Raw genomic sequence first — 26,690 nt, 5'->3', positions numbered from 1 at the left:
GGAGAGGCTTTAAAAATTAAAAAAAAGAATTTAAAAATACAAATAATTTTTCTTCACGTCAATTTAAAGTGAATTTTTCCAAGTCAAACTGGAAAACAATTTCTAAAAACTGTTCCACTTATGAATGAAGACTGGAAATAACAAACAGCTCACGAAAGAACAGAAAGAAAATTGAAATGAAAACCACACACTTGGGACCAGCGCATGCTGTGGTGGTTGAGGCCCTGGCCGCCCACGTGGCCGGCCGCGGTGAGTCCTGGACTTCGCGGCTCGCTTCACTCGCTCCCTCCCTCCATCCCTTATCTGGTCACGTTAAAATAAACAAATAAATACACAAATCCTTTAAATACACACACACACTCGAGGGCCAGCTGGCGGAGTGCAGTCGAGGCAGCAAGATCCCCTGGGGCCAACTGTGCAGTTCCAAAGCTGACCTGGCAGCTTGAACAACACACCAGGCACCTGTGCATGCGTGCCCACAACCTGAGGTGGGTAGCTGGAGGGCAGTGGATGGCAGTGTGGCCACCCCCTGCAGTGCTTCCTCTCACCCTCTCCCCTTAAAAGCCACAGCCACACAGCAGCTGGCGTAACGGCCAAGTCCCTGGACTCCCACGTGTCGACCGTGGTCCGCGTCCCAGACCCGGCGGCTTAAACCTCACGCAGGGCCTGCGTGTGCATGCCCAAATCCCAAGAGAATGGAGAAGGGACTGCGGCACGGCCATCCTTCCCCGGGGGGGAAGTGATACCTCCTTTTCTCTCCGACAAGGACGCACACCCTATAGCAAAAATGCTCTTAAAAAAAATAAAAGCACACACCCCCTGGTAAATTTTTTAAAAAATTAAACATTCATCCACAATGACAGGTGTAAAATGTTTAAAGCTACTTATTTCCAAGACTGACAACCAACAGGTCAGCTCGGAAAGGCCCAAGTTGAAGGACCGTAAGGAGGAGACTGGCCAGGCGTGGCCCCCAGCGCTGGGGTTCCGGCAGAGCGCGGGTGTGCGTCCCAAGCCCGTCCAGGGAAGCTACCGCGTCTAAGAAGCTGCGTGACAGCGCTGGCGATGTGTAAAATCCCATGGGGACACATCTGGCCAGCCCCCCCCCCCATCCTCAGGAGGCTCCACTTGCACCCACCCTGGCCCGTCGGCTCCGATTCCACCCAGAACGCCCGGAAGCCCCTGGTGCAGCCGGCCTGCCTGCTGGCCACACAGGTCACAGACAAATGCCTCAAATACGAGGGTAGGGGCACCCACAGCTCACCAGGCTCCAGAGACAGACCGAGACAAGGACGGGCAACAGCAGGTGAGGGCTGGGGTGGGGGACCCACTGGGTGCTCAGCACTCGGGGCGTGGGACCTTGGTTCCCCTGGGTCCACAGCTGCCTGTGTGCCTTCCAGCTGGCCTTGGTGTCCTCAGAGCCAGCAGGAAGGGTGCAGCCCCCGCACTGGCCACGGGAGGATGAAGACAGGAACTTCCGGTCTGGGAGGTGGGAGGGGACAAGGACAGGGGAGTCCAGCCAGGGGTCCCCAGGGACCGAACGCAGAGCAGAGCAGAGCGCTCCAGGGAACAGCAGCCACACAGGCAGAACAGCAGTTCCCAGGCCCGAGCGACACTACCCAGGGAGGGCCTCCTTCCCTGAGCCCTGACTCCAAAGTCCAGAGCACCGGTACACAGGAGCGGGGACACAGGAGCAGCCGTCACTTCCCTCCTCCTCCAAAGGCGGGGGTGAAGGATGCATGCTGCCCACAGCCAGAGCCTCCGCCCCATGTTGAGACATGGCCGCGGCGGGGGTCACCTCAGCAAGTGCCTATGCTCTTCCCCAAGAGGCCACTGAAGGTTACCATCTCTGATCAGAGCTGGCGCTGGCCTCTTTCCTGCTTCCCGGAGACAAGCCTGGGCTCCTGGGTGTCCCTTCTATAAAAGACATGAAGAAGCCACCAATGACCCAGCCAGCAGCAGGGCCTAGGAGAAAACCGACAGGCCAAGAAGAGCCCTGTGCCAGGACCAGCCAGGACCAGCCAGGATGGACCACGTGCAGTGGGGGCTGGGCTGCAGATGTGCAGTCGCCCCGACACGGGCAGTGGTGCCAAGAGGCAGGCTACTAGGCCTTCAACCCTGCTTTGTGGCCTGTACACAAAGCAAAAGGACCCAAAGGGACTGTCATCCCCCAGACTCAGGTCTGCAAGAAACGCCACTGCCGTCGGCCTCACTGAGCCCGATCGGCCTCACTCCAACCCACCCACTTAAGGCTGCTCTCTGGGCCCGACTCTGGGAACGAACCTGATCACATTCAACCATCAAAAAAACAGGGCAGGCAGGCACAGGGCTGAATGAAACCACAGTCCTGGGAGCCCCTCGGACAGGAGGGTCAGACCGAATGGGCCACCAGCAAGAGCCCCAGGAGCCCCCCCCTGCTGCCACTCCGGGCTGAGGACATCGGCCCGCCAGCTGCAGCAGCCACGTGACGAGGGTGGTCAGGCCATCCAGCAGTCACCACCATTCCATACACCGAGGCTAAGGCAAGGCGCCTCCAAACCGTGCCACACTCGCTACACTGGGACAGACCAGAGTTCTGCCTGCTGTCCCCAGGTGACATCTCAGCCCTGCTTATCAAAGGTCCAGGTATGAGCCTCCCTGAGTTCTCACGCCACAACAGAAGCCAGGGCCGAGAGCACTGGTCAGCCTAACGCCAGCATAGCAGCGCGGGCGGGAGTGCACTGCTGGACGGCATCTCAGGCACCTCGCCAGGCAGGATGGCCGCACACCTACCTTGTCCACACAGGGCAACACCACACTCCTCACTGCTGCGTTCTTTAGGTCAAATGTCATCAAATAATTATTGCTATGCCTTTTTCCTCAAAGCTCCTGTGAGACTTCTTAAAATGCTGTTTACTACGGCCTGCAGGTGGCATGGTGGTTAAGGGTGCTGGACTCGCACACTGCCAACGGCAGTTCAAGTCCACGACCTGGCGGCTTGCTTTCTCACTTTCTTGCTCACTCGTTCTGCACCAAGCCCCCACCTGTCCCTTTTTTTTTTTTAAAGAGGTTTTTGCTACAGGGCACGTGCACTCGCCAGAAAGACAGAGACAGAAAGCGAGAAATCACCCCCTCAGGGGAGATGACCACAAGGCAACCCCTTCTCCTCCATTCTCCTCTCAGGATCTTGGGCACGCATGCACATGTGTCCAGCATGAGGTTAAGCCACTGGGTTTGGGACTTGAACCGTGGCTGACTACATGGGACTCCAGAGTTGTAGCCAATACTCCAACTGCTGGTCCCCACGTTTTTAAATAAAATAAATCTTTGAAAATAAAAACAAATAACTGCTGTTTGCGTCGCTAAAAATACATCAAGGGGCCAGATGGCACCACGGTTGCATCCGGGATTTCCACATGGCCAGCCACATTTCGAGTGCCGGACGAAGTGGCGTGAAAATCACACTGGGTAAGTGTGTGCGCATGTCGCAGATCCCAAGATCCAAGAAAAACGGGGAAGAGATTGTGGAGTGGCCATCCCCTTGCCGGTGATTTCTCACTTCTCACTGTTCTTTCCCGCAAGCACCTCAAAACCATTCTGGATGGCTCTGAGGCCCCATGGTGGGACCAGATCCCACATGGGGTCTGAGCCCTGGCCCCAGAGCTTGGGAAACGTGCCAGAATCCCAACAGGCTGGAGGAATGAGAAGGGGACAGGGACGATGTGCCGGGGGAAGGCGTGCCCTCTCCCACCCCGTCTCACAGGCACACCGTCTGTCAGAGGGCATTGCATTTCAGGTGACCTCGGTCCCTCGAGCATTCCAGAATACCCACTTCCAGCATCGGGGAACAGGCAGCGGAGCGGGACTGACTTCAAACACTCTTTACAGCTGGAAGTCTAAGTTCCAAAGATCTTACATGTTGAGAGAATACCTTTCTTTTTGCTCACACCTAAGTCACGGGTACTTTACCACACATGTTGTTCTAAAGTGACCTTATGTCTTAGACCCTGGAAAACTAAAACATGCTTTGAAAAACTAAAAATCACATAGCTCTTTTGTCCCACCCCATGGAAACATTACCAAATTAAAATGTTGAATAAATTGCTTAATTACTCACACGCAGGAAAAGCTTCGTATACCCTGTGCATAGACTTTAGAAAGCATCTCCTGGTGACCTAAGATCAACATCGCCTTACTGAGCAGAGTGACACGCTTAGCAGGTGACACCAGAAACCCAGGCACAGAATCACACACGGACACAAGAAGGCTGCGGCCCACACAGGAAGAATGCACCAAACACATTCGCATTTATTTTTTTTAAAAGCAAATGACAAAGACCCAGTTACCCAGCTTTATGCTTTAAACCTAAGCTTAACAGTACACATTTAAACAATTGTCAAAACTTACTAAGTTCCAGCATTCATGCACAACTAGAAAACATCCTTAATTTATATTAAACCAGAAATGTATTACCATTAATGCAGTCAATCTGTCACTACTAAATACTGAAAACACTGAGTTACTTCTGTGGCAGGCCCGCCCTGGCCATGACACCCTCCTCACAGGCTGACACTGTTCGGCTCACATCTCAAACACAATGGAAAAGCAGATCCATGCTGGTGTTAGTCTCGCCTACACACGAGTCGCGGCTCACCTGGATGACGTTTAATAAAAAGCAAAGTGCATACAGAGATTTACAACAATTTCAAAGACAAAAAATGGTCCTATGATGTGGTCCCAACAAACTTAAAAAGTCTCTAACAAACAGGGGCTCCGATGAGCTGCTTATAAATACTTTAAGTACAATTATACTGAAAGTCGAGTTCGTTTGAAATCTTCAAAACTGTTCCTGTCCCTCGGCACACGCTGCTGCGACAGCGAGCGTCTGCTAGCGGCCAGCGTGGAGCTACTTGTTATCCAAGCGCAGCAGCTGCTCCTTACCATTTATCGTCAGGGACTTGAGCTGGCCGTCTTCTTCCACTTCCACCCTTTCTTGGCCGTTTTCGACAATTCTGTAGGACAAAATCCATTTAAAAACAGTGCTACATGTGTGAGGTACGTCAATGCTTCTAAAGGACATTACACGTGGGACCAGCAGTTAGCGTAATGGCTATGTCGCTGGACTCCCATGTAGTCGACTGAGGTTTGCGTCCCGGACCTGGTGGCTTAAACTCAGGCCAGGCGTGTGTGCATGTGTGCCCAAGATTCCGAGAGGAGAACGGAGAAGGGATGGCGGCGTGGCCATTCCCCCTGGGGGGTGATTTCTTGCTTTCTATCTCTCTGTCTCTGCCTGGCAAGCACATGCGCCCTAAGCAAAAACCTCTCCAAAAAAAAAAAATTACACTTAAAAGACACATAGAAAATAATTTTCAGGGCAAAAAATGATTGCTGCGACCACCTTCTTTGTAATAGATCTTTTTCTTAAAAGAAAATTACGACAAAAAGCAGCTTTCTCTGACACTAAACGCAGATGCTAAACACACTCAGAGACAATTCAGCAAGATGGGCAGGCTTAGCTGGAGGAAGGATGTGCCAACAGCCGGGTGCCTAGCGGTACCTGATACCAGTGCACGGTGTGGTCAGACAAGTACTAACGCATTTTGTTTTTCTGTGTAAAAAATGTGTCATGACTTGTCCGACAACCCAATACTTAAAAAAAAATTACTCTGTAGGAGACATAAAGTGGTACTGCAATTAAGGGGCTCAATTTCCACGCAGCTGTATACAGTTTAAGTCTCAGACCCACCGGCTTGAAAACTGGTCCAGGCGTGTGTGTGTCCATGTCCCAAGTCCAGAACAAAAGGAGGGTGAAGAAGGGACGGCAATGCTGCCATACCCCCGGAGGGGGGGGTGATTTCTAACTTTTCCTTCTGCCTCTTTCTGGTGGGCATACGTACTCTATGGCAAAAACTTAATAAAAAGTGACACTATACCCCATAAATATGTACATGTGTCGATTAACAAGATTTTCAGAAAGCAGAAGTTTTACTAACAGTTTCCACTTGACCACTCTAAGAGCTCTGGAAAAGCTCACTGCAGTGCACGTGGCTCTAAATAAGCAGCACTCCTCACAGGCCCACAGGAGTGGCGCTGAAGAGCCTCTGGAGCTCTAAAGCAGGAGCAGGTTAGATGGCCCCCCCCGACCGGGGCTGTGCACACGGCCTGACTTCCCACTGAGGGCGCAGTGCACACAGCGCGGGGACACGAGGCCTCCTGCGGACGCGGAGCGCCACTGTACCTCTTGGTGGTGATCTTCCTGCCGTTGACTATCTTGGTAGAGGTCGATATAGATTTGAAGTTGCCCATCCCACTACCACCAAATGACGTGGAAGAGAAGGAAGTGAGGCCCCCGTGGCCTAGTGTCCCGAATGACGTAAACCCTGTGGAAGACACGAAGGTGATTAGAGGCCACCATCGAGCAGTAATGGATCCCAGCACCGTGGTCCAAATTCTGGAGTTGCGCTGGGGCGCAGTCCCCACCCTCTGGGACCACTGACAGGGCTCTAGGAGGAAAGGGACCGCCAGCTCCTCCACCCACATCCCTCCCTCACCCTCTTCCTCCTCTCCCACACGCCAAAGATCGTGCCCCTGGGGGCACCCTGCATGTGGCAGACAGGGCAGTGAGCTGCCCTCTCACACAGTAGGGTGGCCTTGTCACCGCAGGAGGGAAGACCCAACCAGTTTGCCGCCTCCATGCAATGAGACCATGGGGGGAATCTCAATGTTAAAAAAGAGTAATTTTAGAAACATGCTGCAAATAATTTTCTAAAAATTGCAGCTGTCCAGTTCCTGAACACCAACATTAATGACACAGCCATGACACTACAAACACCGAAACACCTTTCTTTTCACACCAGAGCAGACCACCTTAAGAGAGCTTAGAGAGCTCAAACCAACCCTCTTCCCAGAGCACCCTCCTAACGGGGACAGCACACCGCTGAGCACAGCTCGGGCCTCTAAGTTTAATGCCGCCTGGACATGCACGTTCCAAGAGTCGGAATGGAAGCCACAAACGTGATTTTACATTTTTAATGCCCTACTAATCAGAAAACCAGTGAAATTAATTGTAGTAATATACTGGGCAGTCGGGAAAGCCAGGCCGCATTGCTGCATAGAAAATACATCACGACTTCCAACACCCCACTTTTGATTTAACTGAGTCGGTTAAAAACGGCGTCAGCCCATTTACAGAACCCAAGGTCATTTCCCTCCGTCGGCAATGCCCTGTCTCTGTGGTCGGGGTTGGGTAGTCCATCTGAGCCTGGCCCCGGGGCCCCTGTGACCTGGTGCGTCTGACTTCTGTGGGACCCTCCTGATGAGGGACAGAGCCACACACCTTCCCCTCCTCCCTCCCTCTTCTGCCTCCCTCTCTGAGGGTCCACCAGGCCACAATGCTCCCCTGAGCTTCCCGGCCAGACAGGACTGAGAGGTGAGCACATGTACAGGCTGATCCAGGAGCAGCCGGCCACCTGTCAGCCGGGCCGGGGCCCCAGTCCATCCAGCGGCCCCCTTCAGTGCACACTGCCCAGCATCAGCGGAGGGCCTTGAGTGGGGAAGGTGCAAAATGGAGTCCAATCGAGCACCCATTCACATAATGTGTCAGGGTTCAGTGCTAAATAACTCTGTAAGGGTGACGTCTGCGACAAGGCACTGCTGGCTTTTAGCATGTAAGTTTAAAATAAAAACCAGAGAATCAAAATGAAGAACAGCTCCTTTGTAAGAGGAACTGGGTGCCCCTCAAAAAGAAAGCAGACGAGCCTCTAGCTCTATCACCAAGTGTGTGTCGGTGTCATCCCCACGCTGGGTCTGCCCTACAGTGCTGGTACATACCACGCAATGGAAGCCAGATCCCACAGAGCCGACCACAGTTCAAATCACAGTGCTGTTGGCTTGGAAAACATGCCTGCATGGCTGCCCAAGACCCTGCTGAGGCAGAGAGCAAGCAGGGGATTCGGGCTGACCGTTCCCAACAGCGCCCCTGGCTTTCTCACGTGCGAGCACGTGCCCACTGGGTGCTCAATCTACAAAATGCCTCTGCTATCTTCACACTCGCATTCTTCCAGCTGCTCTAACTGAACTGTCATAGGTACCAATTTCTCTTTAGATAGTGGAGGCAACACCTAGGGATTTCATACCTGTATCTAAAGATGAGAATCCACTCCCAAAAGACGGGAACCCACTGAAGGCGGAGAAGAACGACCCTGTGCCTCTGCTCCTGCTTCCTCGGGGTCCCCTGCGATTCCCAAAGAAGTCCTCAAATGGGTCTTCTGGGAAAAGGAAAGAAAGAAAGAAAGAGAAAAGCATGCCGTGAACCTTTCCTCAAGTGGGCCCTTCACAGAGAGCTGGGTAAAGGCGGACGGGAAGATGGGTCATGTCCTGCCGCACCCCACTCCAGCACGGACAAGACCGTCAGCACCGGAGTCATCAGGGCCTCCTGAAGCCTGAAGCACTGGGGAGAGAGGCCGGTGTGCCAGAGTCGGCCCTCCCTACAGCTGGGGACACGCCACACCCCAACGGCAATGAACGGCAATGAGCAGCCGTTAACTCACCGAAGAAGTCGAATGAAAATGGGTCCCTTCCACCAAAGAATTCCCTGAAGACGTCATCTGGGTTACGGAACGTGAAGCCGTACTCGAAGGGGCCGTCAAAGTGACTTCCGCCTGTCAACACAGCACACTCTCGGTCTGCATGCCGCTGTCTCGCAGTGAGCAATGTTCCCGCAGCACAGAGACCACGCCCCCCACGGAGGGCCCAGCGATCAGGGCGCACAGGCTAACCGCTGCCCGGGTGGCCTCAGCGAGCTCCTCCACCTCTCCAGCCCACCCTGCGTCTCCTCCACTCTGCTCCTACTACTTGGCGTGAGGGTACAAGAGCCAACAGTAGAAACAGTCACTCAGACCATGTCCCCATTGTCACAGCTCAGCCATCGTGGACTCCCAGTGCCGACAGCGGCCACCGGAGCCCCCTCGCAACAGACACGGGAGACCGGGCCCAGCTAAGACGGCAGCTCTACCTTCAGCAGACTCTGAACCCTCGGGGAGTTCTGAGACGACAGAAAACGCGGGGGCCTCACCACGTAGGCGCAGACATCCCAGCAGGTGCTCAAGCCCATCTCCGTCCCTCCCTGCCCCAGTCCGCCCCACACCTGTGCCTGCCAGGCTGACTGAGGCTCTGCTGCAGGCGCCAAGACCCTCCATCCCGAGCATTTACGTACCTCCTCCTCCACCGTTCAGTCCTTCCTTGCCGTATCTGTCATAGATATCCCGCTTTTTAGCTATGGATTAAAAAGAGAGTAAGTGAGGCCAAATTCTTTCTTTTTTTGAAGATGATTTTGCTAGAGGCCACGTGTGCTCTGAGGGGTAGGGAGTGAAAGAGCACCCCTGGAGGGATGGCCACACCACAATCCCTTATCTTCCATTCACCTCTTGGGATTTTGGGCACGTGTGCACACACGCACCAGGGTCCAGGACTCGAACCACACAGCCAGTGGAATCCAGCCACCTTAATCATATTGCCATGAGCTGGCACAAGCGCAAGTTCTTTCCCACTCTCAAAGTGCACTAGACAAGGTATTCCTAAGGTGAAAGTCCACTTTCCATTTTGCACAACTGAAATTGCAGGAATGAGGCCATCCATATTCTAAAACCAAAGGAGGCAAGAGAGGAACACACTCTCTTCAAGATGGCTTAGAGACGTTACCACGAACAGTTAAACAGTCATTCCACAGCTCCTTTATGTCAACCCAGCCCCCAGTCCCCATCCCATCACCAACTACACGGCCATGCAGACCGAGCACATGCCGCCCAACGACAGGAAGAGCCAGAGCCAGGACAGCCAGGCGGGCAGAGCGGGCACCTGTGCTGAGCTGGGGTCAGCGGCCCCGCCACATGGCCCCAGGCTTCCTGCACCAGCCCAGTGCAGCAGCCGCACAGCCCTGCCAGGCGCGCAGGTGCTAGGGACGCACCACCCCTCATTCCGAAGGGCAGTGTGCGCTACCCAATGAGACAAAAGGCTCAGAAAACTGCTCACACCCAGGCCTGGATGCCTGGCCGATGAGGACGGGCTCTGCACCTCTGCAGAGTAAGAGCACAGCGACTGCACTGCCCCCTTCCCCTGCACGGAGGAACAGGCCTTCTGTGGCAGTCTCAGGCCAGCTCTGTCGAGGAGGAGTCTCAGCTCAGTCCCACCTCCTTTCCTGATACTGGAGCCCACACCACAAGGACACCCAGGCCCGGGGTCTTAGTCTCAGGCCAAGCCAGATCTCAAAGCCAGCACTGTGTGTCTTCGTAGACAAACTGCGGCAACCTGGGGTTCCCGTAACAGGACAGGGAGATGGGACACTCGTGAAGGAAGCTGGCTGGCTAAGGCCCAATACTGTCGACGCTGGGACCCTTAACGGTGACCTACAGCCCAATCGCACACGCGCACCTTGTCAGGCTAACCTGCCTCCCCTCAGCCCTGCCCGTCCTCGCCGGCCTCCCATTGCCAGCCCTGCTCTGCCCGCTGTGCTCCGTGCCCCTGGCTGGCAGCAGGTCCCACACCTCTTCGCAAATGCAGGGCAGGGCCTGACGGACCAATGGACTAGCACCCCGGGGAGCATCCTGGTCTAGGGCCGGAGACTGCTGCATGTTCAACCTGCTTTCCTCAAACTCCTGAAATCCATGCAGGGAGCTGAGCCCACGCCCTTAGTAAGGCACTGCGGAAGCCCAGAGAGGGCGAGGGCAAGAGGCAGATGACCAAGATGACACCAGAAGGGGCAGCCGCCCCCAGTGTAGACTGCCAGAGCAGGGGCTGGGCGGCCTCTCCCCGGGTCCTCTGACTGGGTAAGGGCCACCCACCCCGTAGCACTCAGGTCACCTGCACAACTCAAGTCTTCATGAGTAGAACCCCTCAGGCCTCCAAGCACAGCAGGAAACAAACCAAGCCCCATGTGTCATGCCGTGCTCCGAGTGCCCTGCACCAGCTGGCCCCGCAGCGCTGCCCACGCACTCACCGTCAGATAGCACCTCATACGCCTCGGCCACTTGTTTGAACTTCCGCTCCGCCTCATCCTTGTTCTCGGGGTTCTTATCCGGGTGCCACTTCAAGGCCAGTTTCCGGTATCTGGGACCAGAGCAAGCATGGTTACACCCAAAGCCGGAGAGCAGCCCGGCTTCAGACCAACAGGATAAAGCCAGATCGCGGCTTCGAAAATGCTGACTGCAGAGTAACAATTTTGGTGGCAAAACCACTTTGCCCCAGAACGAAACAGGGAAATACTCTCGAAAACCTGGAGTAAGGCCAAACTGCAGAGGCAGAAAACTGCTCGGGCCCGAGGCTCACAGCAGCCAGTCCGGCAGTGAGGGGCTAGCGGCACGCACTGTGACCGCAGGAGGGGGCTGGTCCCCGCACGGTCCCCTTGTCCCTCTACCATCGTTTCCAGGACAGGGTTCCCCCTGAGGTGCCGCTGCCCACTGCCTCGGAGACCAGACCCCAGTCAGATCCAAGCCAGCACACACCAACCTCTGCGAAGATGCCAGGACCGAGGCTACCTGGCCTAACCTGTGGGCCAGGTGGTGGCATGCTGGCTAGGCCACTGGGCCAGCAGGGGAAAGGCCCTGGCGCAGGTCTGCCGGGCGGGCTGAGACCCACGGTGGTGATGCAGGGAGACTGTCGGGGTCGGGTCGGGTTCTCGCAGCACAGGTGAGGCCCACATGGGAGTTAGGAACCTGAAAAGGTGGTGGCACAGGAAGGTGCCCTGGAGTCTAGGCCTACAATAAGGCCCGGAGCGCCCTTTCGGAGCTTGCCACTTCACTTGCACCACAGCCACGGCCTAGCTCTCCTGAGAGCCATCGGCATGGAAACCGCTGCAGGCCTCCGCGACAGTGCTGTGTTCCTGCCACCGGGACCGGGACGTGTGGAGCCCGATTACCCAGGTGAGCTGCAGACCCTGTGGGAGCGGGAAGAGCGCACGGGACGTGCAGTGCCAACCCGCTGGTGAGTCGAGGGGCCAGCCTACAGCATGGCAGCTGGGGTGCTGGACTCCACGTGGCCAGCCCTGATCCAGCCCCGGACCTGAACCATGTCCCAGACCTGGCAGCTTGCTTTCTCATCTTCCTCCGTCTCTCTCTGGTGCATGTGCCCTATAGCAAATCATCTTTAAAATAATAAAATAAAAACATGTAATTATTTTTTAAAAACGCTAAGTCACGTATAAGAATGCAGGAGGAGACGGGCTGTCACCACCACTGGTCACACAAGGGACAGCCCACGGAGGGCGTCGAGGCTCCCTGCAGGCCTGCGTGAGCGGGACACCGACAGGGAGAGTGTGGCCCCCAGAGCGGGGAAGCCCACAACTGTGGCCCACCCTGGGTACAGGTCGGGGGAGTCTCAAGAAAGTCAGGAGGCAGCCCCACCCTGTGGCACACTCACCACGAAACCATGAGCCCAGATACAGACGCTTGGTACCAGGCCGGCACTCTGGGGGCTCCCATTCTGCTCTTCTAGAAAGTGACATTCTGTGGTGCCAGCAGGTGGCATGGTGACCAAGATGCTGGACTCCTATACGGCTGACTGTGGTTTAAGTACCAGACCTGGTGTCTTGCTTTCTCACTTTTCCCCTCTTCCTCTCACTCTGTCCCTCCCTAGTCACATTTTAAAATAAATAAAGTTAAATAAAATAATTCTTTAAAAAAAAGTCATGGGACCAGCAGTTAGCGTAATGGCTATGTTGCTGGACTCCCACATGGTCGACCGCAGTTCGCGTCCCGGACCCGGTGGCTTAAAACTCACGTCAGGCGCATGTGCGTGCGTGCCCAAGATCCCAAGAGGAGAATGGAGAAGGGATTGCGGCATGACCATCCCCCTGGGGGATGATTTCTCGCTTTCTGTCTGTCTGGCGAGCGCATGCATCCTACAGCAAAACCCTCTCAAAAAAAAGGTCATGTTCTGTGTAACTCTAGGCTTCAGAGGAAAACCTCGCTGTGTTTAACAGTCACAGCTTCTCTGAGTGCTTCAAGGCTGTCCTGCAGACAGACCCAGCCTGACTGCTCTCACGGAACACAAAAGCCCTCCCAGCTTAAGGAGGGCGAAGGGATGGAGCCCCACACTTCCAAGGCACAGCATACGCCACACCCACCGCGCTGCTCTGAGCACAGTGCGGTGCCTGCCCGGCCCCTCCTGCACCGCCTGGGCATCGGCCATCAGCTGGGGGCCCTCATACACCCCAGCACGCTCACCTCCCCTGGAGAGGCGGCCCAGGGCCCCTGCTGCAGGGCCCGGCTCCCACTCTGACTGGGGTAGAAGTCCCCACGCCCACCAGTCGAGGCAGCCTTCCCACCGATTGGCCTCGTCTGGGCTCTAGTGCCAAGTGCCCGCGGGTGCTGCCCTGGCTCCCAGGCCAGTTGCCCTGAGGGGACTCAGCCTGCCCGCATGTTTCTAACTGTACCGCAAACAGCCTGTGTGGCCCGCAGCGACTGCTCCATGCCGATAGAAGCCACCACACTAGGCGACAAGGTGTGCTCCCAGAGCCGAGGGGAGCTGCCCTCGTGCGTAACCTCAGGAATCAGTTACTTACGCCTTCTTAATGTCCTCGGGGGAGGCATGTCTCTGCACGCCTAGAACTTCATAGTAGTCCACCATGTTTTAACAGGTTGTTGGAACGGGTCCTGCAATTAAAACCCTGTGGTCAGTGACGGGACTGCATAGGAGTCGAGGGTGTGGGACGGGCCGCCACCAGAGGTGAACTCCATGCCTGACCAGCAGACTGCCAGGCCAGGGCCGTTTGGGGAGCTGTTTCCCAGACTCATGTCCGTAGAACCTTCTAGATACAGAAGGGGCGGCTCTGAAATGGCCTAATAATAGCCTGACTAAATAAACCGACAGGTGACTCGGAGCCAGGCTCTGGCCACTTGGCCCGTAGTTGGCAGGGCTGCCGAGTGTCCTGTGGCCTAGTCGGGCGGTGTTTGGAGGCTGGCGTGCCAGGCTTCCGGCAGGACTGTGGGGCCCTGAGGATGAGGACAAGACCAGGCACATGGCCACACCTAGGAAGCCAGGTACAGAGGCAGCGAGAAAGCCACCCTCCATCCGCGTGGTGAAGCGCCCCACCCCCCCCAACTCCAGGCCAGGAGGAGGAATGGGCTACAGTGTCAGGACGGTTTCCCTTGCCCACCCAGCCCCTGCCCCACAGACACAAAAGCTAGTCCCGGGTGTGCGGCACAGGAGCACCCTGTTCCGGCCTCGGGGGACACAGCTCCGTCCACCCACGCTGCACACGGGCTGCTGCCTCCACCACAGGAGTGATCTGAGCTGACTCAGTGCTCCCCACCCAGCCGGCCAAGCCACCACCTTAGACCGGGGTCAGAGCTGCACAGATGCCACCCACCCCAGCAGCAGGGCTGCACAAAGCTTGTCCTCTGCAAAGCCAGGGCCCGACACGGGGGCGGGGCAGCCTCCCTCAACCAGCACCTGGGAGGTCCAAGGCAAGACCACCACTCTGGATCAACAGATCCAACCATGCCTGGGGCCACACTGCCGGAAAATGCCGCTGAGCTGCACCAGGACTGAGCTGCTCCGTCTCTGAGCAGGTGCCAAGGTCACTGTGTCTGTGATCCCCAACGCTACGACAGAGTCCACGGCAGGGAATCGGCGTGCTTCAGGCCAGCCAGTGGCGTAAAGGCTAAGGCAGCTAGATCCCACATGGCTGGCTCTGCAGTTCGGGTCCCAACTCGGTGGCTAGGTGTGTGTACGAGTGCCCCGAATTCCGAAAGCAAAACTGGAAGTGCGGCAATGACATGGCCATGCCTCGAGGCGGTGCCTTGTCACGCCCCAATACAGCAAGCACACGGACCCTGGCAAATAGAAGCCATGTATGTTTAAAAAAGGAGGATACTTATTTCCACGTGCCCAGTACACACACGGGCATGCACACTGCCCATGACGCCCTCCTGCAACGTGCAGACCCTGCTGCTGCCAGGCCAGGCCCAGACAGTGGGGAGCACCCCGCGGCACTCCATTACCGCGCCCCAGAGGAGAGCAGGGTGAGCAGGGGTGGCCACGCAGACACGTGTGTGCTGGAGAACAGCACAGAAGGGAGGCACTCCCGGAAGTGCAAGCCCTTCTCTGAGAAGTACCTTCTCCGTCATGGGCGCCAGGCCTGCTCACTGCGGGCTCATCACCGAGCACTCTGGAAGTCCCTCGACTGCCAGCTACTGACCTGGGAGCAGGAAGGAGAGCCACATACAAGAGAAAGCAAATGAATGCAACCTGCACCCCAGAAATGGGACGATAAAACAAACTGGTCTCGAGTACATTTTCGTTACTTTCCTGAGAGCGAGTGACACACACACAGCCACCTTTGACAGGCTCTCTCCACCCTGACCCGTCCCAGCCTCCTCACTAGTCAGGAGCGGGGGCACAAGGGTGCTCAAGGAAACCTGGGACCCTAACACGAGCCTCCCGTTCACACTGCAGTGCCCACTGCATGCACTGATGGCGAGGCCACAGATGCAAAAAATGACCAAAGTTTATCAAGTACTAACAGCAAGAACAATTCTCAGTGTTCTACAAACGTCAGTTTAATTAAACCAAATAACGTGATAAACACGGTAACTGTAATGATGAAAGACTACCTAAAATTGTTTTCTTTCTTAAAAAAGAATTATTTATTTAATTTTATTTATTCATTCATTTATTATGATTTGACCAGAGGGGGAGAGGAAACGTGAAAAAGCAAGCCAGCAGGTCCAGGACTCAAACTGTGGTGGGCCACACGGGAGTCCAGCACCCTACCCACCATGCCACCTGCTGGCCCTCTAATAAACTGCATCCTTAAACAACTACGCCACATGGTTTCAGAGAGACAAAACACCCAGGACACAGGCAGGAAGCCAGCCTGTGCGGCAACATCAAGAACACCCCTGGAGTACAGGGCTCTGGGGAATAGACACCGGAGGATAAAACACTCGCGCGGCTCCTGAACGGCACAGCACGGCACAGAAACAGAAGGACTGCCAACAGAAAGGAGTGCCGGTTGGCAGGCAGGGCGGGAGCCTGTTCGGTGGTGCAGAGGGGCCGCAGTGAGCAGGGCTGGCGTGGGCGGTGATGACCGCACCTTAGCAACCACGGATCCTGCATGGGCACAGCAGCCAGTGGTTCTGTGCACAACTCGCCAACACTTGTAAAAGGAAAAGTACCACGGAGGTCAAGGACACCGCACAGCAGCTAAGCACTGTGCAGAAAAGGCTGGATCCCTCATGGCCAATCGAAGTTCAAGCCCCAGTCCTGGTGGCTTACACTGCCATGTGCCCATGACCCGAATGGAATGGAGAAAGCGGACTGCAGTGACTAGGCCCCACTGGCCGTCCCTCCTCTCTAACGCGTGCATGTGCCCTCTGGCATCTGAAGATCTAATGCTGACCCGTGCAGCGGCACACTGCAACGTGGATCCAGGGTGCAGGACTGGTGCCAGCCGGCACCCGTGCCCGTCCCTGCTTGCAGGCCAGGGGAAACCTCGCATAGTGACGGGACCCTGTTCAGGGTACGTTGTTTCTTTCTTCCTTCCTCCCTCCCTCCTTCCGTCCATCACGAAAGAAATCAACTGGGGCCAGCAGGTGATGCGGTGGTCGAGGCACTGAACTCCTACATGGCCAATCGCGGTTCGAGTCTCACCAGCAGCCTACTTTCACTTTCTCTCTCTGGTGAGTCCACATGTCCTACAGGAAACTGAGACAATAATAATAAAACTGAGTAAAACTAAATAAATCTTTTTTAAAAGTAAACTCTCGGGACCAGCAGATGGCGTAATGGTCATACCACTGGACTCCCACATATTCAACTGTGGCTGAGTCCCAGACCCAGTGGCTTAAAACTCACGCCAAGTACGTGTGTACGCATGTCCAGGATCTCGAGAGGATAAGAGATTGCGGCATGACCATCCCCTGTGGAGGGTTGATGTCTCGCTTTCTGTCTCTCTGGCGAGCACCATTCCCTATAGCAAAAAGCTCTTAAAAAAAAATTAAGAATTAAGGGGAAGGCCAGCCGGTGGTGTGGTGGTTAAGGTGCAGGGTACTGCCGCATGGCAGGAGTCCTTGACCTGGCAGCTTGCTTTCACGGTCCTTCTCTCCGAGGTCTTCCTTTCTCTGATCATGTGAAAATGAATGACTGACTGAATAAATTAAATTAAGTAAATAATTCTTTTAAAAAAATTTAAAGACAGAACCAGCAATTGGCATAATGGCTATGTCTCTGGACTCCCACATAGTCGAACGCGGTTTGAGTCCTGGACCCGGTGGCTTAAACTCATACCAGGCGTGTATACGTGTGTGCCCAAGATACTGAGAAGAGAATGGAGAAGGGACTGTGGTGTGGCCATCCCCACTGTGGGGGGTAATTTCTCACTGTCTGTCTGTCTGTCTTTCTGGTAAGTGCACACGCCCTATAGTAAAAACCTCTCAAAAGAAAAAAATAAGAGACACATCTACTATTCCATCAATAAACAGAATATTGGTAGCACACTTAACATGATTTAACGGACTTAACATAGGGTCCTGCAGGCTGGCAGACGGCATGGTGATTGAAGTGCAGGGCTCCCACAAGGCTGAGCAAGGTTCAAGTCCCGGACCTGGCAGCTTGCTTTCTCACTTTCTCTCACCTGAGCCCTACAGGAAATCCACAAGTAATAATAAATAAAACTAAATAATTTTTAAAAACAAACAAAAAAGGGTTCTGCTACTAATGAATGGGAAATACATAATCTCATCAAACGCACACATACATGAAACATACTTCCGTACCTAAGCAGTTTTGTTTTTTGGTTTTTCTGGGTTTTTTTTTTTTAGAGGTTTTTGCCACAGGGCATGTGCGCTTGCCAGAAAGACAGAGAGAGACAGAAAGCAAGAAATCACCCCCCAGGGGGAATGGCCACACCACAATCCCTTCTCCTCTCGGAATCTTGGGCATGCACGCACGCACACACGCCCAGCGTTGAGTTGAAGACACCAGATCCAGGACTTGAACCACTGTGGACTATGTGGGAGTCCAGCGACATAGGCATTACACTAACTGCTGGTCCCCCAATACCTAAGCAGTTTTTGAACACGTAAAGAACAATGAAATAAGAAGGGCCAGTTGTGGCACAGCGGTCACTCATGGCGCGGCACAGGGAAGGCCCTCTGTGAGCACCCCGGGCACCCGTCCACCTGGGGTCCCAGCCAGCAGACGAGGGGCATGCTGGGGCATGAAGCCCTAAGGGTGCAGGTCACTGTCTCCTCCTTCCTCTCCCACAGAATACTTTTTAAAATTAAAAACGGTATCACAAAGAAACTACACTCAACCCTTTCAGGCCTTTCCTGCCTTTACCGACAGAGTATGTGCATTCTCGCACCAGAGAAGAGGTGAGAACACCTCCCACGGCCAGTCACCCTCAGCCCTTCTTCCGCCATCTCACCAGGATTTTAGGTGTGCACGCGTGTACTAGCATGCCTTTGAGCCACAGGGCCCAAATGCGAACCACGGCCACCCATGTGAGACCCAGCTCCCTACAGGGCTGAGCTCTGCTGCCGGGCCAGCGCTTTGCTCGTGGGGCTTTTGCATGTTCAGTCACTATAAGGTGCACGCACTTGCAGGTGGGCCTGAGACTGCGTTAAGGTGCCAGGCTCGCACATGTCAATCACGGACAGAGTCCCAGCCCAGCAGCTTGAAACTCAAGCCAGGCATGTGTGTGCCCAAAACCCCAAGGGGAGAAGGGGGTGTGGGGGAGTCATCCCCTCCCCGCCCGGGGAATGTCTGGCTCTCTGTCTCTGTCTCTCTCTTGTCTCTACAGCAAGAACATACACCCTACGGCAAAAACCTCTCTCAAAAACAGTGCAGGGCCTGCAGGTGGCATGGTGGTTACGAGCACATCACTCCCACATGGCTGGCTGCAAGTGGAGTCCAGGACCTGGTGGCTTGCTTTCTCACTTTCCTTTTCTCTCTGGTCAAATTAAAATAAATACAGAGTTAAATGAAATCATCCTTTTTTTAAAAGTGCAAGTTCATGATGCCATGCTGAAACCAGCAAGCACTATCTGCAATACAAGTCATACTTATTAATGTCCCCAGGAGTTGGCACCAAGAATGTAGAAAGGCTGACATTCCTTTTAGGAAGAGTACCAGCTAGCAAACGCAGAAAAAATCCTCCACTCAGACTGACTACCCTGAAGCCTGAGCAGCACAGGCCCACAGGGGACGCTGACCTCTGACCCTGGCCCAGCAGGCCTCCAGCAGAGGAGTAAGTGGAGGAACCCACAGGCTCATCTCTTACGAAGAGACCCGGGGACAAGTGCCCAGAGTGACTCAGCGCCGAGTGTGCGGTGTCCACATCGTTGGCTCTGGAACAGGACCAGGGACGCGCTCTCCTGGGCACTAGTGACTGCTTCCTTCCCCTGGGAGCCGGGCAGCAGCCATGGCCTATGCTCTGGGGAGAGCACCTGGGGCTCCAGCCCCACCTGTGAGGCAGCCGGACAGCGCCTGCGACACAGAGTACCAGAAAGACGCAGCAGAGTCACTTGGGAATCTCTAGCTAGGCACTCATGTCCCGCTCCGCAAAATAAGCAACAAAAGCCTGAACTTCCAGTAGTCCAGTAAATCAAGCTCCTGGATTCTAGGAAAGTTTCTGCCAACACTGACCTGCTTGATTTGGGGCAAAATTTTTTTTTTTAAAGAGATTATGGGTATAGGGCATATGTGCTTACCAGGGACGTTAAGTAAGAAAGCACCCCCCCAGGGGATGGCCACCGCACCACAATCCACAATCCCCTCTCCATTCTCCTCTTGGGATTTTGGACACGAACACACGTTCCCTGCGTGAGTTTTCAGCCGTGGGTCTGGGACTCAAGCTAATCCAAGCCACAGTCAGTCACATGGAAGCCCATCACCGTGATCACTCTGCCGGTCTCTGGGATCAATCTTTTAAAAGTGACAGCAAGTTGGGGCCAGCAGGTAGCATGGCGGTTAAGGTGCTGGACCCCCACGTGGCTGACTGCAGCTCCAATTACGGACACAGTGACTTGAAACTCACACCGTGTGTGCCCCAAATCCCAAGAGAACAGAGAAGAAATTGCAAACGGCCATGCCCCCGAGGGTGGGGGTCACTTCTCACTTTCAGGCGCTCTTTCTCTGGGTCAAGCACAGTCTCGGGGGAAAAAGAATGACAGCAAGTGCTCAGTGGAGGCGAAAGCCCGAGCTGGGACTGTTGGGCTTCCTTCGTGCCTGACCTCTTGAACCACCTTGGAAGTTGGGGCTGAGCCACTGGGAGCCAAAGGTTCCTGTCTCCAAGTACACACTCGCCCAGAAAGGTGGCCCCTGGGCACCCCGTTCTGCACTCTGCCCAACCAAGCACCCCACCACGATCGCCAGCGCACAGCACCCATCAGCAGCTGGACAGTCCCAGGGCCCCGGGCCGGCCCGCAGGGGCTCCAGGGGCCCCAGCTGCTCCACGCTGACACTACGTGTCCCAGTTCTCCTCTCAACGTGCAGGGTCTCCCGTGAAGATGTCCCCCCTCTACCCTTACAAACTCGGAAACCGTAGTCTACCTTACCGGGGTCTCTCTCACTAGAGAACTCCAATTTTGTCAACGTTTTTATTTTAAAGAAACGATGTGTTTTCAAGCCGCTGGGCCAAGGACCCGACTGCCTTAACCATCGGCCAGCCTTGCCATTTGACAGCCAAGAGCCAACACCGACACTCACACAGTCCGATGTCACCAACAGAAGAGACCACGCTCCTGTATCTTCCCCAACTCAATCACCATGCGCTGGGGAGGCAGCCCTCTCCTGGAAAGCACACGGCAATGCTACAGTGAACAAGAGACTGCATGGGGCCAGCAGATGGTGAGGTGGTTAAGATGCTGGACTCCACACACGGCCAACCACAGTTGGGAGTCCTGGACCCGGTGGCTTGCTTTCTCCACTTTCCCTCCCTCCCTCTTTCACTCACTCTGGTCAAATTAAATAATAATAATAAAAAATCTATTTTTGGAGATGTTTTTGCTATAGGGCGTATGCACTTGCCAGACAGACAGAGACAGACAGACAGAAAGCGAGAAATCACCCCCCAGGGGGGATGGTCACGCCACAATCCCTTCTCCTCCATTCTCCTCTCGGGATCTTGGGCACGCACGCATATGCGTCCGGCGTGAATTTTAAGCCACCGGGTCCGGGACGCGAACCGTGGTCGACTACGTGGGAGTCCAGTGACATAACCATTACGCTAACTGCTCAAGAGCTCTTTTGTTTGCTTTTTAAGAGAGATGTTTTGCTATGGGGCACATGCACTCCTTGGAGAGAGAGAGAACCAGAGAGACATAAAGCAAGAAATCAGCCCCCAAGAGGGATGGCCACACCACAATCCATTCTCCTCTCAGGATCTGGGACATGCATGCACACGCACGAAGCGGGAGTTGCAAGACTCTAGGTGTGGACCTCAAACCACAGTGGGCCAGGCGTGTGGAGTCCAGCCGCACTGATGACCTGCCTTGCGCTGTCTTCACACGTTTCAGACTAGGGGACAGCATCAGGCCGAAGCTACCCGAAGCGGCCGTCTTACCGGAGCTCGAAACGGGCTGTAAAGCCAAGGGGACAACTTGCACTTCACATCAGCAGCCCTGGCCTGGGAGCAGCCGACCTGAGTGAGCACAGAGCAGGGCTGGGGGCTGCAGAGCAGGAGCTCGCTGGCCACCAGAGGTTAACAACCAATGGAGAGCGATCCAAAGGTGATCCCCGTATGGCCTCACGAGGCTGCCCGGGAGCCCTACATCCACCGTTCTACTGCGCGTGAGCATGTGACTCAAACTGCAGGTGAGAAGGATCAGAACTGGGCGCCGTGTGAGCTGCAGGAAAAGAAAACCTTCATCTTGAAGTGTCTTCTCTTATTCTACACAACAATGAGCCATTTCTCCATCGGACTGTGACAGGCGGCAAAAAGCTTATTTATCGGGACCAGCAATTAGCACAATGGCTATGTCGCTGGACTCCCATGTCGTCAACAGCAGTTCGAGTTCCAGGACCAGCAGCAGCTTAAACTCACACTGGGCACATGTGCCCAAGATTCCCAAGAGAAAGCAGAAGGAACTGCGGGTGACCATCCCCCCTAGGGGGTGATTTCTCGCTTTGTCTTTCTGGTGGGCACACATGCCCTGTAACAAAAAAAAAAACCTCTCCAAAAGAAAAAAGAAAACACCTCCAGCAAGATACAAAAAATACTTTCCAGGAGTTTTAAAGCACAGATTATTTCTTGTCGGCAGAAGTGTAGATTGTAATGGTTCCTATTCTGATTATTAAGGGTGTGTCTGAGCCTAGTGAGGATTCAAAATTCACAGTCCAGGGACTGTGAAGTGGCATGGTGGTTAAGGATGCTGGACTCCCACATGGTTTGCTTTCTCACTCCCCCCCTCCCCGTGAAATTAAAATAAATAAAGCTAAATAAAATGATTTTTAAAGAAAATGTCACAGTCCGAAGCCACAAGTGCTTTTTGCACCAACCTAATACAGATTTAACTGCCTACTTCATAAAAGGAATCCCAGTGAAGGGATCTCCCGTGGGAACCCCTACAGAGGACCCTCAGGACTCAGGCCCAAGAACCCAGGGTAGCATGGCAGAGGCGGCGTGAGGTTCAGACAGGAGACCTTCCTTCCCAGTCTGAACTTCTCAAGGGTCTAGGTTCAACCCTGGCCGCCGACTTTGGGCAGCACTGCTCCGCTATAGGGCATGCCTCCCAAGCCGGAGGACAACTGGCCCTTCCCATCATACACTCAGCAGTCCTGGGGAAAAGCAGCAAGAACACGCTCTACACTGCCTTCCCTAGAGCTCAATGGAGCAGGACAGACTGCAAACCAGGTGAGCACTCCACGGACACCTCTGCCCCAGAGTGCACTGGGTGGAGGCCTGCATGGCCGCCCCAGGTTGCAAGAATACAGGTTGGCAATGCCCGCTATGGCACGAGGGTCATCGTGTCAGGAATCCTGCTAGAAGCACCATGGCTTGGTCTGGAGCAGTCTCAACCTACACCGCGGCAAGCGCCCTGACCAGCCTGCCGCACAAGCCCAAGGGTGCTGGCATGCACGCATGAGCCCTCTTCCTCCTGTCCTCACACAAAGACGCACAAAAAAGCTGCCCCTGGGAGCCAGAGGCTCTGAGGAGTACCCCGATACAGCCCAGGGCCAGGAGCAGCGGGCAGTGTCAGACCAGAAGCCTGGGGCTGTCCTGTCCACCTCCATGTCTTAGGAAAGTCGTCCCCACTGAGCTGAACAAATCTCTGCACCCAAAGAACAGATGCTTGCTTTCTTTTTTAAAAAATTATTTTATTTAACCTCTTTTATTTATTTTTAATTTGACCAGAGAGGGACAGAATGAGCAAGAGAGAGAAGGTGAGAAAGCAAGCCACCAGGTCTGGGACTCGAACTGAGGTCGGCCTCGTGATACACCACATGGAGCCCCAGACGCTTTATTTTAAAAAGAAAAAAGGAAGGTGCTGCCTGGTGGCCCCCAGAGGCCGCAGCAGCTCGCGCTGCCCAGCACCCGGCCTTGAGCTCCCTGCCTGCGTCCTCAGCCCGCCGTCCTGCCGGTCGGCTTCCTTGGTCTTATCTGACCGAGCCTTACAAGATCATTACCAGGCTCACCTGGGGCCACACCTAGCCTGTCTTCCAAATGTCCTTTCATCAGGGGACTCTGCTGGGCGCCAAGGAGCCCTCCTTTCCACACACGACTGAGCCCGTTGAGCTAAGGAAGCTGCACTGGCACAGGCAACCGGGTCCACAGCACATCACAGGTTCTGGGGGCCCGAGGGCGGCTCGGCAGAGGAGTCCGTCAGCTGGAAATACGCTGGCTGTGGGCAAGGGCACCGGGAGGGGATTCGGCCAGGTTGACAACCCAGCTCACCTCCATCCTGCAGCTCAGGCGGGCACCCTGCCTCAGACACCATCCCGAGCACCAGGACCCAGACGCTGGAAGGCGGACCACAGCACGGAGGGCAGAGCAGTGGGGACAGGGACAAGGACAAGGAAAGTGGCTAGGCAGAGACTACTCCCAGAAGTAGCAGGGAACCAGGGACAGCTCGGAAGGAGCCCAAGCCAGTCCCAACGCAACGTGACTGCGGTCTGCGGTCTGCACGGACCGCGCATCAAAGCTGCACCTCCCATGACAACGCGGCCTAGCCTAAGCTCGCTCGCTACTTCTACTTAAAACTAGCAAATCACAACCCAGCCATATCAGCCAGATCGTAAAAAGGTTCTGCGACCCCAAGGCTGCGCAAGATCAGAGTGTGACCACAGCCGCCAGCACCTGGCACCGGCAACGCGGGCTCATGATAGCTCAGGAGACTTACAGGGGGCCTGGGGGCTTCCCTGCCCACGCCGCAGCAGCGGGCCCACCCTCGGCCTGGCCACCAGTACCCAACACGAGAGGACGTCTGGACCTAGCCTGGCCCCGAGGCAAGCGGCTTCCAACACACTCCACGACCTCACCCAAGTGGCATGGGCGGCAAAGCCCATGGAGTTCCACAGTACCAATTATTAGGGAGGGAGACACAGTGGACTACTATACAGCAAGATCCTGTCTAAAAAAGAAGAGTAAATGGGGCCGGCAGGTGGCGTGGTGGTTCAAGGCGCTGGACCCCCACATGGCTGACCGCAGTTCAAGTCCTGGACCACATGGCTTACTTTCATGTTCTCTCTCTGTCTGCTCTAACAGAAAAATAGTACCAGTAAATAGTTAAGTAATTCTTTGTCAAGTCAAACAATAAACAACCAGAATAGAGTGCAACGCCCCCTCTGGTAAAGCGAAGATTAAGAGCCAGCACCGCGTCACACTCGCAGAAAAGGGGCCTGAGCAGCACCTCCCCTGCAGCCCACCGCAGTGCTAACTGTGGTAACCAGGACTGCACCCCAGCCAGCCCTGCCTGGAGGCACATCAGGTTGCCTGAGCCCTCCACCCAGGGTGGCTCACTGCGGCTGGATTTCTGGCACAGCTTGGTGGCCCATCAGGATGCCCTGTCCTAGTGCAGACAGATTTGGGGCCCTCCCCTCCTGACCCAGATCTCTACCACCCCCAGAGGTGGCAACCTATCCATTCAAGAAGCCCTTCTCTTCTCCACAGCTATCCAGCAGGCATCCAAGAGACCGCTCTGCTTGAACAAGTGTCTCCAGCCGACCAGGTCTCCGCACAGGCCCCGCTGAAAGGACAAGGGTAAAGGGGGGAAAAGACTCCTTTGCCTTCCAAAGCAGAAGACTCAGGGCTGAAAAGAACTGAAGGGAATCTCCTCCAGGAAGCCTCCATGGCCAGCATTTCCAAGAGCAGGATCCCTCCCTCTACTTTTACTTTAAAAACTAGCAAATTACAATAGCTCCTGGGCCGGAACTCGAAACTCGACACCACGAGGCACAGTGCTGTGGCTGGACATAGGGCCCTTGAGGACTTCCCCAGGGACACAGCCACACCCAGACCCTGGCTGCAGGTGGGCCAGAGAAATCAGTGATTCAGGACAAACCTCTTCAGGGCCCTTTTGGCAGCTGATGAGGGAGCTCCCAGCCCACACACAGGTAGAAAAATAGGGTGACCATCCTTCCTTCCCCCGGATCCTCTGCCCGTGCTGTGTCCTTCTGAAACACACAGGCCTTCCCCTCTCACTATTGGGAATGGGGGGAGACTAGTCCTTCATCTGTATCACCAGCCAGCCACTCGTGGCCACACACACGCGCGGGGCAGGCATCAGCCCCAGGACTGGTAGGCTTGGCGTGGTGGTTCAAGGCGCTGGACCCCCACATGGCTGACCGCAGTTCAAGTCCTGGACCACATGGCTTACTTTCATGTTCTCTCTCTGTCTGCTCTAACAGAAAAATAGTACCAGTAAATAGTTAAGTAATTCTTTGTCAAGTCAAACAATAAACAACCAGAATAGAGTGCAACGCCCCCTCTGGTAAAGCGAAGATTAAGAGCCAGCACCGCGTCACACTCGCAGAAAAGGGGCCTGAGCAGCACCTCCCCTGCAGCCCACCGCAGTGCTAACTGTGGTAACCAGGACTGCACCCCAGCCAGCCCTGCCTGGAGGCACATCAGGTTGCCTGAGCCCTCCACCCAGGGTGGCTCACTGCGGCTGGATTTCTGGCACAGCTTGGTGGCCCATCAGGATGCCCTGTCCTAGTGCAGACAGATTTGGGGCCCTCCCCTCCTGACCCAGATCTCTACCACCCCCAGAGGTGGCAACCTATCCATTCAAGAAGCCCTTCTCTTCTCCACAGCTATCCAGCAGGCATCCAAGAGACCGCTCTGCTTGAACAAGTGTCTCCAGCCGACCAGGTCTCCGCACAGGCCCCGCTGAAAGGACAAGGGCAAAGGGGGGAAAAGACTCCTTTGCCTTCCAAAGCAGAAGACTCAGGGCTGAAAAGAACTGAAGGGAATCTCCTCCAGGAAGCCTCCATGGCCAGCATTTCCAAGAGCAGGATCCCTCCCTCTACTTTTACTTTAAAAACTAGCAAATTACAATAGCTTCTGGGCCGAAACTCGACACCATGAGGCACAATGCTGTAGCTGGACATAGGGCCCTTGAGGACTTCCCCAGGGACACACCCACACCCAGACCCTGGCTGCAGGTGGACCACAGAGAAATCAGTAATTCAGGACAAACCTCTTCAGGGCCCTTTTGGCAGCTGATGAGGGAGCTCCCAGCCCACACACAGGGAGAAAAATAGGGAGACCCTCCTTC

General features: G+C 55.0%; 1 protein-coding gene across 3 annotated transcripts in view; it reads right to left on the bottom strand.

The window, feature by feature from the left end:
* Nucleotides 1-4,261: 4,261 nt before the first annotated feature.
* The window catches only part of DNAJB6 (DnaJ heat shock protein family (Hsp40) member B6), a 26,597-nt gene continuing 4,168 nt past the window's right edge, over nt 4,262-26,690 (bottom strand). Inside the window, exons 3-10 of one of the 3 annotated variants that reach the window (XM_027770064.1) lie at nt 13,532-13,622; nt 10,970-11,079; nt 9,191-9,250; nt 8,526-8,636; nt 8,112-8,243; nt 6,215-6,356; nt 4,918-4,988; nt 4,262-4,630 (exon numbers count right to left, since the gene is read on the bottom strand). In XM_027770064.1, coding sequence (XP_027625865.1) covers nt 4,599-4,630; nt 4,918-4,988; nt 6,215-6,356; nt 8,112-8,243; nt 8,526-8,636; nt 9,191-9,250; nt 10,970-11,079; nt 13,532-13,596 — 723 coding nt within the window. In that variant the 5' untranslated portion in view covers nt 13,597-13,622 and the 3' untranslated portion in view covers nt 4,262-4,598. Of the gene's footprint in view, nt 4,989-6,214; nt 6,357-8,111; nt 8,244-8,525; nt 8,637-9,190; nt 9,251-10,969; nt 11,080-13,531; nt 13,623-26,690 lie in introns of all 3 variants that reach the window. The other 2 variants (XM_027770065.1, XM_027770063.1) reach the window with 2 other exon arrangements.

Source organism: Tupaia chinensis, unplaced genomic scaffold (assembly GCF_000334495.1).
Source record: "Tupaia chinensis unplaced genomic scaffold, TupChi_1.0 Scaffold000110_1, whole genome shotgun sequence".
Lineage (NCBI taxonomy): Eukaryota > Metazoa > Chordata > Mammalia > Scandentia > Tupaiidae > Tupaia > Tupaia belangeri.
Note: the sequence above shows the minus strand (reverse complement) of the source record. Positions and strands in the feature narration are given on the sequence as shown.